The sequence below is a fragment of the Panthera leo genome, chromosome D4 (genome assembly GCF_018350215.1).
Source record: "Panthera leo isolate Ple1 chromosome D4, P.leo_Ple1_pat1.1, whole genome shotgun sequence".
NCBI classification, from domain to species: Eukaryota; Metazoa; Chordata; class Mammalia; order Carnivora; family Felidae; genus Panthera; species Panthera leo.
In genome coordinates this window covers 72,325,816-72,342,304 of record NC_056691.1, presented here as the reverse complement: position 1 = coordinate 72,342,304, position 16,489 = coordinate 72,325,816, and the positions used below count along the sequence as shown (strand labels likewise).

Genomic DNA, 16,489 nt, shown 5'->3' with positions numbered 1-16,489 from the left:
AAAAAAAAAAAAAAAAGAATCAGCTCCTTCTGTAACTCCAGTTAGACATGTATAAGACCCATTTCATTCAGTCCTGTATTTGTTTTAACTTCTTATATTGTCATGTCTTTTTCCTTGAGGTCCTGTATTTTGGATAATTTTTTTAAAGTGTTTTTCTGATTCACTCATTCTCTGTTCAACTTTGTCTAGTGTACTGTTTAATTCTTCTGTTGAATATTTGCTTATATTCTAGTGTTTTTCCTTGTGTGAGTAATAGTTTTTAGCTGAATTGTTTTTTCTTCTGTGAGAATCTCTAAGGTGTTTTGTGGTTTGCTCTGCTAGATTTTATAAGGTACCACCAGCCCCTACATCTTCTAACGTATATGTTAATTTATTACCTTGGAGATTCTTAAGCCAGTGAGGAAGAGAAAATTCAGAATGTAAATTCCTGAACAGAGATAGGCTTCCTTTTTAAATGTTTCTGGTAGATGGGAAATTTCTCCCCTTCCCTCGCCTACCCTTCTTTCCTTCCTTCCTTCCTTCCTTTTTTTCTTTCTTTCTTTCTTTCTTTCTTTTTTTCCTTTCTTTCTTTTTATGGGAAATTTCTAATTTTAGTTTGCTTTTGCTGAGAGGTTTGGCTGTTGACACTGGAAATTTTACCTTTTTTATTTTGAGGTCACTTACAAAAATATTTTTATGATATTTGATCTAATATTTGCAAACTTCAAAAAACTTTAAAATTTCAAGATTTTGGTGTTCCATTCCATGACTATATTCTAATTGATTTTGAACAAATTTGGAGAGAAAGGCTTTACTGCTCATTTACAAAGGAGTTTAATCCCTGTGTAAGGTGATTTTTTTTGTTTTTTTTTTTGCTTTTAGTTTTTAGTTTTGAGAGAGCATGAACAAGGGAGGGGCGGGGGGGAGGGGAGACAGAGGAATTGAAGCATGCTCTGCACTGACAGCAGCAAGCCCAGTGTGGGGCTTAACTCACGAACTGTGAGATCATGACCTGAGCTGAAGTTGGATGCTCAGCTGACTGAGCCACCTAGTGCCCCAGGTATTTTTTTAAAAATACAAAAAATTTTTTTATTTTATTTTTTATTTTTTAAAGTTTACATCCAAATTAGCATATCGTGAAGCAATGATTTCAGGAGTAGATTCCTTAATGCCCCTTATCCATTTAGCCCATCCCCCCTCTCATACCCCCTCCCGTAACCCTCTGTTTGTTCTCCATATTTATGAGTCTCTTCTGTTTTGTCCCCCTCCCTGTTTTTATATTATTTTTGTTTCCCTTCCCTTATGTTCATCTGTTTTGTCTCTTAAAGTCCTCATATGAGTGAAGTCATATGATTTCTGTCTTTCTCTGACTAATTTCACTTAGCATAATACCCTCCAGTTCCATCCATGTAGTTGCAAATGGCAAGATTTCATTCTTTTTGATTGCCGAGTAATACTCCATTGTATATATATACCACACCTTCTTTATCCATTCATCCATTGATGGACATTTGGGCTCTTTCCATACTTTGGCTATTGTTGGTAGTGCTGCTATAAAGATACAAAAATTTTTTAAATTGCATTGATAATGGGTAGAATCACAAAATTTTTGTGGTTCTAAATGTGGATTTAAAAATAATTTGTAAAATTTGACAACTATAGCTTCTTTCTATTAGTAGAATATTGCTTGTTTGGTAAAGGAGTTATGTATGCACCAGACCAATTGCACATACACGTCTGCCCCTGGGACTGTCAGAACAGTATTTTTGTCATGACACGGTTGCACCAAAACTTACATTTGTATTACTGCCTCATAAAAAGTTGATGTTGAAGGTAGAACTTTTAAAACTCAATTTTCATTAATGTTGGATATTTCACTTTTGATAGAATGACTTCCCAGAAGCTATACTTTGATTCCTTGAGATGATTCAACATTAAACCTTTATTGGGTAATAACGGATATTTATCAGTGTTAGCAGATGATGATAAAACTGATAAAATGTAGCTGTTGGCATAGTTCTGTTAATGGGGTCAACATATTAACACCTTTACACATGGAGAAGAAACTTTGCAAGTAAATTAATTACAAATTTATGGATTTACTGCAAGATATAAAAATTGGAATGGTGATGAACAAAATTGTGTCTTTCTATCTGGGAACCTGACCTGTGATTTCATATTTGTGGGTCCTATTTTATGTCTTTTGGTAATTATGAAAATGTTCTACATATTTCTTCATGAAATGTATACCTTTCCTTTTAAATTTAATCTTAGGAATTACGGCATAGATGGTTTATTGTGTACCCCAATACTTTTCTGTTTTCTTCTGTTTTCTTTAGTGACAGAACCCTAATTTTCATCTGGGCACATTGTCTCCCAAATTAAACAGCTACTTTTCAGTCTTCCTTACAGCTAGATGTGGTCATGTGATTAAGTCCTGGCTAATGAGATGTAAGAGGAAGTTATAGAAGTTACTTCTGGAGCATTTCTACACGGGTATACTTTTTCCTCTTTTATCCTACTGCCTGTGGGAGTTCCAGTTTCCATTTTAGAGGATGAAGTTGAAGGCTGCACCCCAACAGAAAGACAAGTAGAGCCTGAGTCACTGATAACTTTGTATGTCACCATTCCACGTTTGGAATGTCTACATTTAGACTTTTTACATGACTGACAAGTTAACTTTTTTTTGAAGCAGCTGTTATTTCAAATATATTATTATTATATGCAGGACTAGGATTTCGGATCACAATGAACAACTGAGGCAAGCCCTATTATCACTTTGCCATTTTATTTTTAGACTTTATGTAAGCTGCGGGGGCAGGGTGGGGGCACGGTGGAGGGGAACCCAAGCAAACATGGCAGAATTGCTGAGTTGAATAGACAGATCCAGGTTTGAAAGGCTGAGGCTAGGAGCTGTGGAGGCAGTGTATGGGAGAGAAGGGAGCTCTGTGAGAAAAGTGCTCTAGAAATCTACCTTTGAATCTATTGCCAAATAGTAAGCCACACATGCCTTACTGCTAACGGTACACCAGCTCTAGCGTAAACGCTACCATTCTAAACCCACACTAGCAAAGCTTAAAAACAGACTCCAGGGGCGCCTGGGTGGCTCAGTTGGTTAAGCGTCTGACTTTGGCTCAGGTCATGATCTCATGGTTTGTGGGTTCGAGCCTTGCATCGGGCTCTGTGCTCACAGTTCAGAGTCTGGAGCCTGCTTCGGATTCTGTGTCTCCCTCTCTCTCTGCCCCTTTCTCGCTCGTGCTCTGTCTCTCTTCTCTCTCAAGAATAAATAAACATTAAAAAAAAATTTAATTAAAAAAAAAAAAGACTCCAAAATAATTGCCTGATATGAAATTACCTTTTTTTCCAGAAAAGAGTCTGGCATGTTAAAGTTATAAAACAAATCCTAGTGCTCACAATGTTGACTGTTCAGTCAAAAATTGCCAAACATAGAATCACAAAACTGTGACTCATAACCAGGAGAAAAATCAGTCAACAGAAGCAGACCTAAAAAATGACAGAGGTGATGAAATTAGCAGATTTGGACTTGGAAATGGTTATTAAAAGTACGTTTAAGGATTTAAAGGAAAATATTAGTATAAGACAGGAAAATGGAACCTATAAAAAATCAAATATAATTTCTAAAGGTAAAAATGCATCTAAAAAACACATGGCATTGCATTAATAGCACATTATATAGTTATATAATGATCGCTGAATTTAAAGACATCAGTAGAGGGGCACCTGGTCCTCCTGGTCAGTAGAGCACACAACTCTTAATCTCGAAGTTGTGAGTGTGAGCCCCACGTTGGGTGTAGAGATTGCTTAAAAATAAAATCCTAAAAACAAACAAACAAACCACAATAGAAATGAAAGCATACAGACCAAAAGAGATTGAGGAAGAAATGAATAGTTTAGTAACCCATAGAACAAAAATTAGGTGGTCTGACCATATATGTAATTAAAGTTCCAAAAAGAAAGATGGGGGTAGGGAAGCAGATATATCTGCCTCCCCCAGTGACTTCTAGTGGATTTAAAGGCCTGGTGCTCTTTGCTTCTTCCTTCATTTTTCCTCTTTTACCTTATTTGGGAGTGAGGCATCAAAAACTAAGACATTAGAAAACAACTGTATCTACAGGGAAAATTAGAAAGTGATAGTATATATGCCTAGGCAAAGGCTCGGAAGAAACCAGAAAAGACCTTAAGTTTACACTTGAGGCTGATTCTTGGTACAGAGAAATAGCCTACAACAATCAAAAAAAGAAAAACAGTAACAAAACTGGAAGACCCTGAGGAAGGGGAAGAATCTGATTTCCAGAGTTACCACAGCCACAAATTTGATGCAAAACAGGAGTATAAATATCCAAGAAGCTTAATGAATTCCAAGTAAGGTGAACTCGAGGACACCTCCCATGAGACACATTATAATAAACTTTCTGCAAAGAATCGTGAAAGCAGAAGGAACCAACTCATCACACACAAGGATCCTCAATGAGAATATGAGCACATTTCTCATCAGGAACTTTGGGCGCCAGAAAGCAGTGAGCCAATCTATTCAAAGTGCTAAAAGAATTAAACTGTCAACCAAGTGTCCAATACTTGGCAAAACTGTCCTTAAAAAGTATCTTTGTGTTGGGAATGCAAGCTGGTGCAGCCACTTTGGAAAACAGTATGGAGGTTCCTCAAAAAACTAAAAATAGAACTACCCTACGACTCAGCAGTTGCACTACTGGGTATTTATCCAAGGGATACAGTGTGCTGTTTCGAAGGGACACATGCACCCCAATGTTTATAGCAGCACTACCAACAATATCCAAAGTATGGAAAGAGCCCAAATGTCCATCAATGGATGAATGGATAAAGAAGGTGTGGTATATATATACAATGGAGTATTACTCGGCAATCAAAAAGAATGAAATCATGCCATTTGCAACTACATGGATGGAACTGGAGGGTATTACGCTAAGTGAAATTAGTCAGAGAAAGACAGAAATCATATGACTTCACTCATATGAGGACTTTAAGAGACAAAACAGATGAACATAAGGGAAGGGAAACAAAAATAATATAAGAACAGGGAGGGGGACAAAACAGAAGAGACTCATAAATATGGAGAACAAACAGAGGGTTACAGGAGGGGATGTGGGATGGGGGATGGGCTAAATGGGTAAGGGGCACTAAGGAATCTACTCCTGAAATCATTGCTTCACGATATGCTAACTAATTTGGATGTAAACTTTAAAAAATAAAAAATAAAATTAAAAAAAAGTATCTTTGTGTTTTGGGGTACTGGGTAGCTTAGTTGGTTAATTGTCCAACTGTGGCTCAGGTCATGATCTCATGAACTCGTGAGTTCATGAGTTCAAAAAGTATCTTTATGTTTTATTTTAAATAAATTGGATTTAAAAATAAATTAGGTCATTTACATGTAACATACCTGGCTCTATGGGCCAGTCACAAATTAAGAAAAAAAAGAGAGGGGCATCTGGTTGGCTTGGTTGGTGGAATGTTCAACTCTTGATCTTGGAGTTGCAAGTTCGAGCTCCACATTGAGTATAGAGATTACGTGAAAATAAAATCTTTTAAAAAAGAGAAAGACATTAAGACATTTCCAGATAAACAGAAGCTGAGGGAGTTTATTACCACTAGACCTGCCCTGCAAGAAAAACTCAAAGAAGTCCTTTAGCTTGAAAATGAAGGCCATGAGACAGTAACTCAAAGCCATGTAAAGGAATAAATATCTCAATGAAAGTAAATACAAGGGCAATTATAAAAGTTAGTATTTTATTATGTGTGTATGTATTTATTTATTTATATCCAAGTTAGTTAGCATATAATGCAATAATGGTTTCAGTAGTAGATTCCAGTAATTCATCCCCTATGTATAACACCCAGTGCTCATCCCAACAAGTGCCCTCCTCAGTGTCTCATACCCATTTAGCCCATCCCCACACTCATAACCCCTCCAGCAGTCCTCAGTTTGTTCTCTGTATTTAAGAGTCTAAAAAGCTAATGGTTTTTGAACAACGATTATAACTCTTCCTTTTATTTTCTGCATTATTTAAGCTGTTACTTTTTTTCTGTAAGTTTTAATTTTAATCCCACTTAGTTAACATACAGTATTGTATTAGTTTCAGGTGTACAGTATAGTGATCCAACATTTCCATACATCATCCAGTTCTTATCACAAATTCACTCTTTAATCCCCATTGCCTATTTAACCCATTCCCCCTCCCCTCCCCTCTGGTAACCATCAGGTTGTTCTCTGTAATTAAGATTCTGTCTCACAGAACCACCATCTTCCAGTAATTCGCCAAAATGATCAACACAAAGGGAAAGAGGAGAGGTACTCGCTATATGTTCTCTAGGCCTTTTAGAAAACATGGAGTTGTTCCTTTGGCAACATACATGCGAATCTACAAGAAAGGTGATATTGTGGACATCAAGGGAATGGGCACTGTTCAAAAAGGAATGCCCCACAAATGTTACCATGGCAAAACCGGAAGAGTCTACAGTGTTACCCATCATGCTATTGGCATTGTCGTAAACAAACAAGTTAAGGTCAAGATTCTTGCTAAGAGAATTAATGTATGTATCGAGCGTATTAAGCACTCAAAGAGCCGAGACAGCTTCCTGAAGCATGTGAAGGAAAATGATCAGAAAAAGAAGGAAGCCAAGGAGAAAGGTACTTGGGTTCAACTGAAGCACCAGCCTGCCCCACCCAGAGCAGCACACTTTGTGAGAACCAATGGAAAGGAGCCTGAGCTGTTCGAACCCATTCCCTATGAATTCATGGCATGATAAATGTAAAAAAAATAAAAGACGTCAAGACTAAAAAAAAAAAAAAAAAAAAAAAAGAGTCTGTCTCTTGGTTTCTCTCTCACTGTTTTTTCCTTTTGCTCTTAGTTCCATATATGTTTCTTAAATTCCACATATGAGTAAAATCGTATGGTATTTGTCATTCTCTAATGGACTTACTTCATTTAGCATAATACTCTCTGCCTACATCCATGTCAGTGCAAATGGCAAGACTTTGTTCTTTTTTATAGCTGAATAATATTTTGGTGGGTGTGTGTGTGTGTGTGTACACATACATACATATACCTATATACATATATACAGAAGATGTATATATACCACATATTCTTTTTTTTAATGTTTATTTATTTTTGAGACAGAGAGAAAGACTGAGCGCAAGTGAGGGAGGGGCAGAGAGAGGGGGAGACACAGAACCCGAAGCAGGCTTCAGGCTCTGAGGTTCAGCACAGAGCCTGACTCAGGGCTTGAACTCACAAGCTGTGAGATCATGACCTGAGCTGAAGTTGGACATTTAATCAACTGAGCCACCCTGGTGCTCCTGTATACCACATATTCTTTATCCATTTATTTATTGATGGACACTAAGGCTGCTCCTATATCTTTGATATAGTGAATAGTGCCGCTATAAACATACAGGCCACATGTATCCCTTTCAATTAGTGCTGCTATAAACATAGGAGTGCAGGGGACGCCTGGGTGGCTCAGTCAGTTGAGTGTTCGACTTCGGCTCAGGTCATGATCTCATGGTTCGTGGGTTCAAGCCCTGCGTCGGGCTCTGTGCTGGAGCCTGCTTTGGATATTGTGTGTTTCTCTGTCTCTGCTTCTTCCCTGTCTGCTCCTACTTTGTCTCTCTCAAAAATAAACATTAAAAAAAATTTTTTTTAAACACATAGGGGTGCATATATCCCTTTGAATTAATGTTTTTGTATTCCTTGGGTAAATACTCACTAGTGTGATTGTGGGATCATAAGGTAGTTCTGTTTTTAACTTTTTGAGGAACCTCCATATGGTTTTCCAGCGTGGCTGCACCAGTTTGCATTCCCACCAGTGGTGTACAGGGGTTCCTTTTTCTCCACATTCTCACCAATACCTCTTCATTCTTGTGTTACTGATTTTAGCCATTCTGACAGATGTGAGGTGATGTCTCACTATAGTTTTGATTTGCATTTCCCTGTTGGTAAGTGATGATGAGCATCTTTTCGTGCATCTGTTAGGCATCTGGATGTCTTCTTTGGAAAAATGTCTGTTCATGTTTTCTACCCATTTTTTAATTGGGTTATTTATGGGTTTTTTGGGTGTTGAGTGTTGTAAGTTATTTATTTTTAATGTTTATTTTTGAGAGAGAACACCAGCACGAGAGGGGGAGAGGCAGAGAGAGAGAGCGGGGTAGACATCCAAAGTGGGCTCTGTGCTGACAGCAAAAAGCCCGATGCTTGACTTGAACTCAAGAACCCTGAGATCATGACCTAAGCCAAAGCCAGATGCTTAACCAACTGACTAAGCCGCCCAGGCGCTTCTATAAGTTCTTTATGTGTTTGGGATACTAACCCCTTGTCAGATAAGCTTTTTACAAGTCTCTTCTCCCATTCTGTAGATTGCCTTTTATTTTTGTTGACTGTTTCCTTCACTTTGCAGAAACTTAATTTTGCTGTAGTCCAAATAGTTTTTGTTTTTTGTTTCCCATGCCTCAGTTGACATCTAGAAAGAAGTTGCTAGGGCCAGTATCCAAGAAGTTACTGTCCCTGTTCTGTTCTAGGATTTTTATGGTTTCAGACCTCACATTTAGGTCATTAATCCATTTTGACTTTATTTTTGTGTATGGTTTAAGAAAGTAGTCCAGTTTCGTTCTTTTTCATGTTGCTGTCCAGTTTTTCTTTTTTTTTTTTTTTTTTAATTTTTAACCTTTATTTTTGAGGCAGAGAGACAGAGCATGAACAGGGGAGGGGCAGAGAGAGAGGGAGACACAGAATCAGAAGCAGGCTCCAGGCTCTGAGCCATCATCCCAGAGCCCGACGCGGGGCTCGAACTCACGGACTGCGAGATCGTGACCTGAGCTGAAGTCGGACGCTTAACCGACTGAGCCACCCAGGCACCCCTGCTGTCCAGTTTTTCAACACCATTTGTTGAAGAGACTTTTTGTCCTCATTGGATATTCTTTCCTGCTTTGTCAAAGATAAATTGACTATATAATTGTGGGTTTATTTCTGGGTTTTCTTTCCTTTTTTTCTTTTCTTTTTTTTAAGAGGGAGGGGGAAGAGAGAGAGAGTCAGAGTCAGAGTCCTAAGCAGGCTCCAAGTTCAGTGTAGAGCCTGATACGGGGCTCAGTGCCACAATCCTCGGATCATGACCTGAGCCTAAATCAAGAGTTGGAGGCTCAACTGCCCCCTGCATTATCTCTTCTGTTCCATTGATCTGTGTGTCTAATTTTTGAGCCAGTACTATAGTGGTTTCATTACTACAGCTTTGTAATGTAACTTAAAGTCTGGAATTACAATTCCTCCAGCTTTGCTTTTGCTTTTCCAAGATTGCTTTGGCTGTTCAGGGTCTTTTGTGAGATTGTTTGTTGTAGTTCTATCAAAACTGCTCTTGTTATTTTGATAGGGGTTGTATTAAATGTGTAGATTGCTCTGGGTAGTGTAGACATTTTAACCGTATTCCAGTCTGTGAGCATGGAATGTCTTCCCATTTCTTTGTGTTGTCTTCCATTTCTTTCATCAGCGTTTTATAGTTTTATAGTTCTATAGTTTATAATTTATAGTTAAAGACCTAAAGTACAGGTCTTTAACAAGAGACTGCCTTTTTTAAGGAGTTCTTAATCTAAAAGCATGTGACTTGTTTGTAGCTCCACATTTGTTTTTCCATGTAACTTAGGAGACTAACACATTTTAAAGAATTAGTTTGTGTTTTGGGGCACACAGTGTATAAGGATATAATATTGTGGCGTCAACAACAGAAGGGTATGGGGACAGGTGTAAAGGAGCAGAGTTTTTGCATATTAGTGAAGATAAGCTGGTACAAAGTCAGATTAGAATGTTATAACTTGAGGATGTTAATGTAATCCCCATGGTAACCACAAAGAAATTAGCTGTAGAATATGCACAAAAGGAAATGAGGGTACTCAAAGTCCTAGAGGCAGCAAGTAGAATGGTGGTTGCCAGGGGCTGGAAGAAGAGGGAAATTAGGGAGTTACTGTTTAATGAGTATAGAATTTCAGTTTGCGTGATGAAAAGAGTTATTGAAATGGATGGTGGTGATAGTTGCACAACATTAAGAATGTATTTAACACTACTGAATTCTGCATTTAAAAATGGTTAAGGGGCACCTGACTGACTCATTCGGTAGACCATGTGACTCTTGATCTCAGGATTGTAAATTTGAACCTCATATTGGGTGTAGAGATTACCAAAATAAATAATTAAATAAATAAAATCTAAAAGAAAAAGGTTAAGGTAGTGAATTTTCTTATGTGATTTTACCCTAGTTTAAAAAGAAAAGAAAGAGAAAAAAGGTATGGAATGCTGTCTATGGAAAGGTCTGTAAGATACGTTGAGTGTACAAAAACCTGATGCAAAAAGAAAAAAAGATAATTGACTATTTAAAGCAAGATAAGGGAAATAAATTTTTGGGGTTATAGCATATGTGAAAACTAAAATATGACAGTAACATAAAGGTTATGATGAGGGAAATAGACCTATGCTTTGAAAAGTTCTTACGTTGTACCTAGGTGATATCATTTAAAGGTAGACCTTGGAAAGTTAAAGATGCATATTGATTTAGCCCCAGAGCAGTCACTTAAACAAAAGTAAACAAAGTGTAAATATTCCAATTAAAAAGATTGTCTGCCTTTTATGTGTCCAGTATATGTTGTTGTTGTTTTTTTAATGTTTTTACTTACTTTTGAAGGAGAGAGAGGCAGAGCGAAAGGGAGACACAGAATCCGAAGCAGGCTCCAGGCTCTGAGCTGTCAGCACAGAGCCCTATGCGGGGCTCAAACCCACGAACCATGAGATCATGACCTGAGCCGGGGTCGGACGCCTAACCGACTGAACCACCCAGGCGCCCCCAGTATATGTTTGCATGTATGCATGCAGTACATGTATGCATGACATATTATGTTTTCTTGATAAATTGATTCTTTTATTACTATGAAATGTCTCTCTATCCCCGGTAATATTCCTTTTCCTGAAGTCTACTTTGTCTGATAGTAGTACAGCCACTGCATTTTATTATGATTAGTGTTTACATATTTATCTTTTTCCATTCCTCTTACTTTGAACGTGAGATTTTTATATTTAAATGCATTTCTTCTGGGGCACCTGGCTGGCTCAGTCGGTAGAGCATGTGACTCTTTTTCACAGGGTTTTGAGTTCAAGCTCCACATTGGGTGTAGAGATTACTTTAAAATAAAATTTTTAAAAAATGGATTTCTTCTTCACATCACATAATTGAGTCTTGCTTTATTAGACTGATGAACTCTGCCTTGTATTTGGAATCTTTATGTCATTTCCACTTAATATAGTTATGTGACATGGTTAGTTTTAAGCCTATCATCTTGCTATTTGTTTTCTGTTTGTCCCATTTATTCTTTGTTATTTTTCTTCCTTTGTTTCTTGGCTTTCTTTGTACTGTTTTGTGTGTGTGTGTGTGTGTGTGTGTGTGTGTGTATTTCATATTTATTCATTATTTACCATTTTGTATTCCATTGTATTTATTTGTATTTCTTGATAAATATACGTATCTTGAATATACATGTATATTTACCTAGTTACAGAGCTTCAAGATATATAAAGTAAAAGCTAATAGAACTAAACAGAGGAATAGGCAAATTCACAATTATAGCTGGAGATTTCAAAATCTCTGTCTCAGTAATTGATAGCATAGTAAACAGAAAATCAGGACACAGGACAGGGGTTTATATTTCCTGTGATCTAAGACTGATTTTTACATTTTTAAATTGTGAAAAAATAAAACAAAGAACAATATTCTGAGATACCTGAAGCTTATAGGAGGTACTAATTTTGATGTTTATTCATAAAACTTTATTTGAATGGAGGCACACTCTTTTATTTCTGTCCATATGGCTGCTTTCATGCTACCACTGTAGAGGTGAATAGATGCAGCAGAGATTGTATGACTCACAAAGCCTAAATTATTTATGTAGCCCTTTAAGAAAAAGTTTGTAGATCTCCTAATATAGATGTTTTCAACACTAACAACCAACTGATTTTAATTGACAGTGAAGTAGTTTCTGCAACACCATCAGAATATGCTTTTTTGGAAGTTCACATGACATAATCACCAAGATAGGCTATATGTGCATCCTAAAACAAGTCTCAAAGTGAATGCATTAAAATTATTTATAGTTCTCTTTAAAATTATATTAGAAATCAAAAACGCATAATCCTCAAGTATATGGGGGAAAATTTTCCAGTTATTTATTTAAAAATTAACATTTAACCCATGAATCAGATAAGTCACAAGGGAAATTAGAAAATATTTTGAGGTGAATTAAAACAAAAACACAGTTTACTAAACTTTGAAGGGTTCAGCTAGAACTGTTTTTAGAAGTAGGAATTTACAGCTTTGTTTACATTAGAAAAGTGTAAAGTAAATCATCTAAGCTTCTAAGCATAGTATAAGAAAAACAAGTTAAACCTCCAGGTTTAAAGGAAGAAAATATTAAATATAGGAGCATAAATTAAGGACATAGAAAACAGTAGAGAAAAATTAATGAAACCAATAGTTGTTTTTGTATAGGTCAATAAAATTGATAAACCTCTAGGTAAGACCAAAAAATGAGAGAAGACAGAAATTACTAACATCTGTTGGTAATTTGTTTAAACCCCACCCCCATTGTGATGGTATGTGGAGATGGGGCCTTGGGAGTTGGGCCCATTGTGGGGCCTTCACAATGGGATTAGTGTCCTATCAGAAGAGATATTAGAGAGCTTGCTCTTGCCTCCACCTCTGCTATGTGAGGACACTGAAAAGGTAGCTTGTCTTTAAGCCAGGAAAAGAGTCCTTATTCAAAAGTGACATTGCTAGTACCTTAATTTTGGACTTTTAATCTCCAGAAGTATGAGAAAGTAAATTTCTATTGTTAAATGACCCTGTCTGTATTTTGTTACAGTATCCTAAGCAGGCTAAGACAGATATTAAGGAAATATTATGAACAATTTTAAGCCAATAAAATGAATGAATAGGAATTCATTCAATGTAGATGAAGTAGACAAATTCCTTGAAAAATACGGAGTATCATAACTGGTACAAAATGACTAGAAAACCCAAATAACCCCTATACTTGTTTTAAAAATCAAATTGATAATTAAAAAGTTAAGATCCAGGGACGCCTGGGCGCCTCAGTTGGTTAAGTGTCTGACTCTTGATTTTGGCTCAGGGCATGATCTCGTGGTTCCTGAGTTCAAGTTCTGTGTCAGGCTCCACACTGCCTCTCCCCTACTCGCCCCTCCCTTGCTCACTCCCCCACCCACCCCCCCGCCACCCGCCCTTCTCTCTCTGAAAATAAATATAATTTTTTTTTTTATTTTTTATTTAAGACCCAGTGGTTTTTTTAAAGGAAGAAACCATACCAGTGCTACACAAACTCCTTCAGAATATAGAAGACAACACTTTTGGGGCTCCTGGGTAGCTCAGTCCGCTGAGCGTCCAGCTCCTGATTTCAGCTCAGGTCATGATCCCAGGGTCGAGAGATTGAGCCCCACATTGGGTTCCGTGCTGAGCTCGGGGCCTGCTTAAGATTCTCTCTCTCCCTCTGCCCCTCTCCCCCATTCTCTCACGTGTGCTCTTTCTCTCAAATAAATAAAATGAAAAGAAATTAAAAAAAACATTTTCGAATTTATTTTTATGAAGTTAGTATTACCCTTGATACAAGAGGGAAAATAAAATTACATATTAATATCTCTCATGAAAATGGACCCAAATATATTTAGAAGGCATTAAGTCAAATTCAGCTATATGTGTGTGTGTGTGTGTATATTTTATATATATATATATATGTAAATATAAATATATATATATACATGGAGAGGAGGTCATATATCATGACCAAGTCAGATTTATTCCAAGAATACAAAGTGGTTTAACTTTAGAAAATTAGTACAATATACTCTATTAACAGAATAAAGAGAAAAACTTTATGATCATATTAATATGTCCTGAGAAGGCATTTAAAATTCAACTTTGACTTTTATTCATGATAAATAAGACCTTCGGCCAAATAAGACCTCGGCCAGGAATAGAAGGGAACCTGTTTACCCTACTAAATGTGTGAAGCTACAGCAGACAATATACTTAATGGTGTAAGACAGTCGTGTCCCCTGAAATCCACAGTAATGGAAGTAATGTTCACTCTCATTATTTCTATTCATCTTTGTACAAGAAGTCCTAGCCAGCTCAATAAAACTAGAGTAAGAAATAAAAGGCATCACATGTTGGAAAGTAAGCAATAAAACTGTATTATGTAGAAAATTCTAAAGAATTTAGCATGGTTGCAGAGTATAGGGTCAGCATACCAATATGTGCAAGACCATTACACTGAAAACCACAGGACGTTAAGGGAAATTAAAGAAGGCGTAAATAAATGCAGAGAGAAATAATGATGGGTATGTTTTAGATGACTCAAAATTATTATGACATGAATTCTCCCCAGTTAAATACCTGATTTCAAGAATTGCTGTAAAGGGGCTCCTGGCTGGCTTAGAACAGCATGCCACTCAGTCTTGGGGTCGTGAATGCAAGTCCCACTTTGGGTATAGAGATTACTAAAAAAAAATAAACTTAAAAAACAAAAATTGCTGCTGCGCCTGGTTCAGTAGGTTAAGTGTCTGACTTCGACCCAGGTTGTGATCTCATGGTTCTTGGGTTCAAGCCCTGCATCGGCTCTGCACTGACAGTGTGGATGAAGCCTGCTTGGGATTCTCTTTCTCTCCCTCTCCCTCTGCCCTTCCTGCACTTGCTCCTTCTTTCTCTCTCAAAATAAATAAATAAACAAACTTAAAAAGAATTGCTGTAAAGCTATAGTTTTTTGTTTTGTTTTGTTTTGTTTTGTTTTGTTTTGTAAATCTATAGTTACTAAGACACTATGGTAATGTCAAATGATAGCTGTATAGCTTGAGGAGGTGAGAGTCTTAGAGGGAGGACTGACTACAAAGGGACACCAGGGAACTTTTGAGGATGATGGAAAAGTTGTGTATCCTGATTTTTGTGGTCATAGGGATATATACATTTGTCAAAAGTTGTCAAACTCTGCATTTAAAATGTTACATAGATTTTATTGTATCTAAAGTATACCCTAGGGATGCCTGGGTGGCTTAGTAGGTGAAGCGTCTGACTTTGGCTCAGGTCATGATCTCACAGTCCACTGGTTCGAGCCCCGTGTCGGGCCCTGTGCTGGCAGCTCAGAGCCTGGAGCCTGCTTCAGATTCTGTGTCTCCCTCTCTCTCTGCCCCCTTCCCTGCTCAAAAATAAACATTAAAAAAAATTTTTTTAATAAACAAATAAATAGATAAAGTATATCCTATTAAACTTGCATTTTTAAAAAGATCCAGATTTCTAGCATAGTTTTCCTGGTGGATTTCTCCAATTTTGAGATGGAAATACATGAATTTTAAAAAGCTTCTTTCGGGGCACCTGGGTGGCTCAGTAGGTTAAGCATCTGACTTCTACTTAGGATCTCATAGTTCGTGGGTTCAAGCACCACATCGGGCTCTGCACTGACAGCATGGACAGAGCCTGCTTGGGATTCTCTCTCTGTCTCTCTCTTCTCGCTCTCACTCTCCCCCTCCCCTGCTTGCACGCTGTCTCAAAAATAAATAAATAAACATTGAAAAAAATAAAAACCTACTTACTCTCTTTGGAACCTAATATGTAGCAAGTATTCAGTAATTTTCAGTGTATCATTCAGTAAAATATGAAATTTTTACAAGTGAAGTATTTTGAATGCTGATTTTTATAATAAAAATTTTGGAAAGTCTCATGTTATTTTTTTGTACAGAGAACAATTCTTCAAAGTTACGTGTTTAATACATTAGAATTTCCTTGTTTTCTGTTGACTTTTATTAAATGATGCCATATATTTGCTTATGTATTTTCCATTTTCAGATTATTATATTTATCGAGTCTTTGGCTATCACCTTTTCTGGGGTTATTCTTAGATTTTTAGCTTTCATAGAATAATTAAATTTTTAGTTAATTTGGACAGTGTCTTAAATTTTCCAAAGTAAGCACTTATAAGAAAAAAAATCATTGTTACCTATAATCATCATTTTAATACCAAAAAAGTAGAAAGACTATCACTTCTAGATAAAAATCCTTCTTAAGAAAATCGTGACCTATTATTGATTACTATGTGCTAGGCATTACACCTTGTATCTAAATATGTTATCTAATTTACTTTTCAAAATAACCTTGTTACACTCATTTTACTGGAAAAGAATTTGAGGCTCAGCTATTTCAGGTAACTTGCTAGAACAGGATGTCTGATTTAATAGCCCATGCTCTTAACATTGCTCAGGCACTTTTATAATTCAGAACAATTAACAACCTAAAATGCTGGGTTTTTATAATTAAGTATCTCTTGATAAAATTTGTCAGCAGGGGTGCCTGGGTGGCTCAGTCGGTTAAGTGTGTCACTTCGGCTCAGGTCATGATCTTGTGGTCTGTGAATCTGAACCCC

General features: G+C 36.9%; 2 protein-coding genes across 8 annotated transcripts in view; both read left to right on the top strand.

Annotated features, from left to right (window-relative positions):
- The window catches only part of PTBP3 (polypyrimidine tract binding protein 3), a 126,322-nt gene that overhangs the window by 40,097 nt on the left and 69,736 nt on the right, over positions 1-16,489 (top strand). Inside the window, exon 1 of one of the 7 annotated variants that reach the window (XM_042913642.1) lies at positions 12,589-12,786. The exons of the other annotated variants lie outside the window; for them this stretch is intronic. The gene's annotated coding sequence lies outside the window, so the exon portion shown is untranslated. Of the gene's footprint in view, positions 1-12,588; positions 12,787-16,489 lie in introns of those variants that run through there. 7 annotated transcript variants of the gene reach the window in all.
- On the top strand, positions 6,094-6,802 carry LOC122205335 (60S ribosomal protein L21-like). The gene has a single exon (XM_042913646.1). It carries the CDS (start codon positions 6,295-6,297, stop codon positions 6,775-6,777), a length of 483 nt encoding a protein of 160 aa, XP_042769580.1. The 5' UTR covers positions 6,094-6,294; the 3' UTR covers positions 6,778-6,802.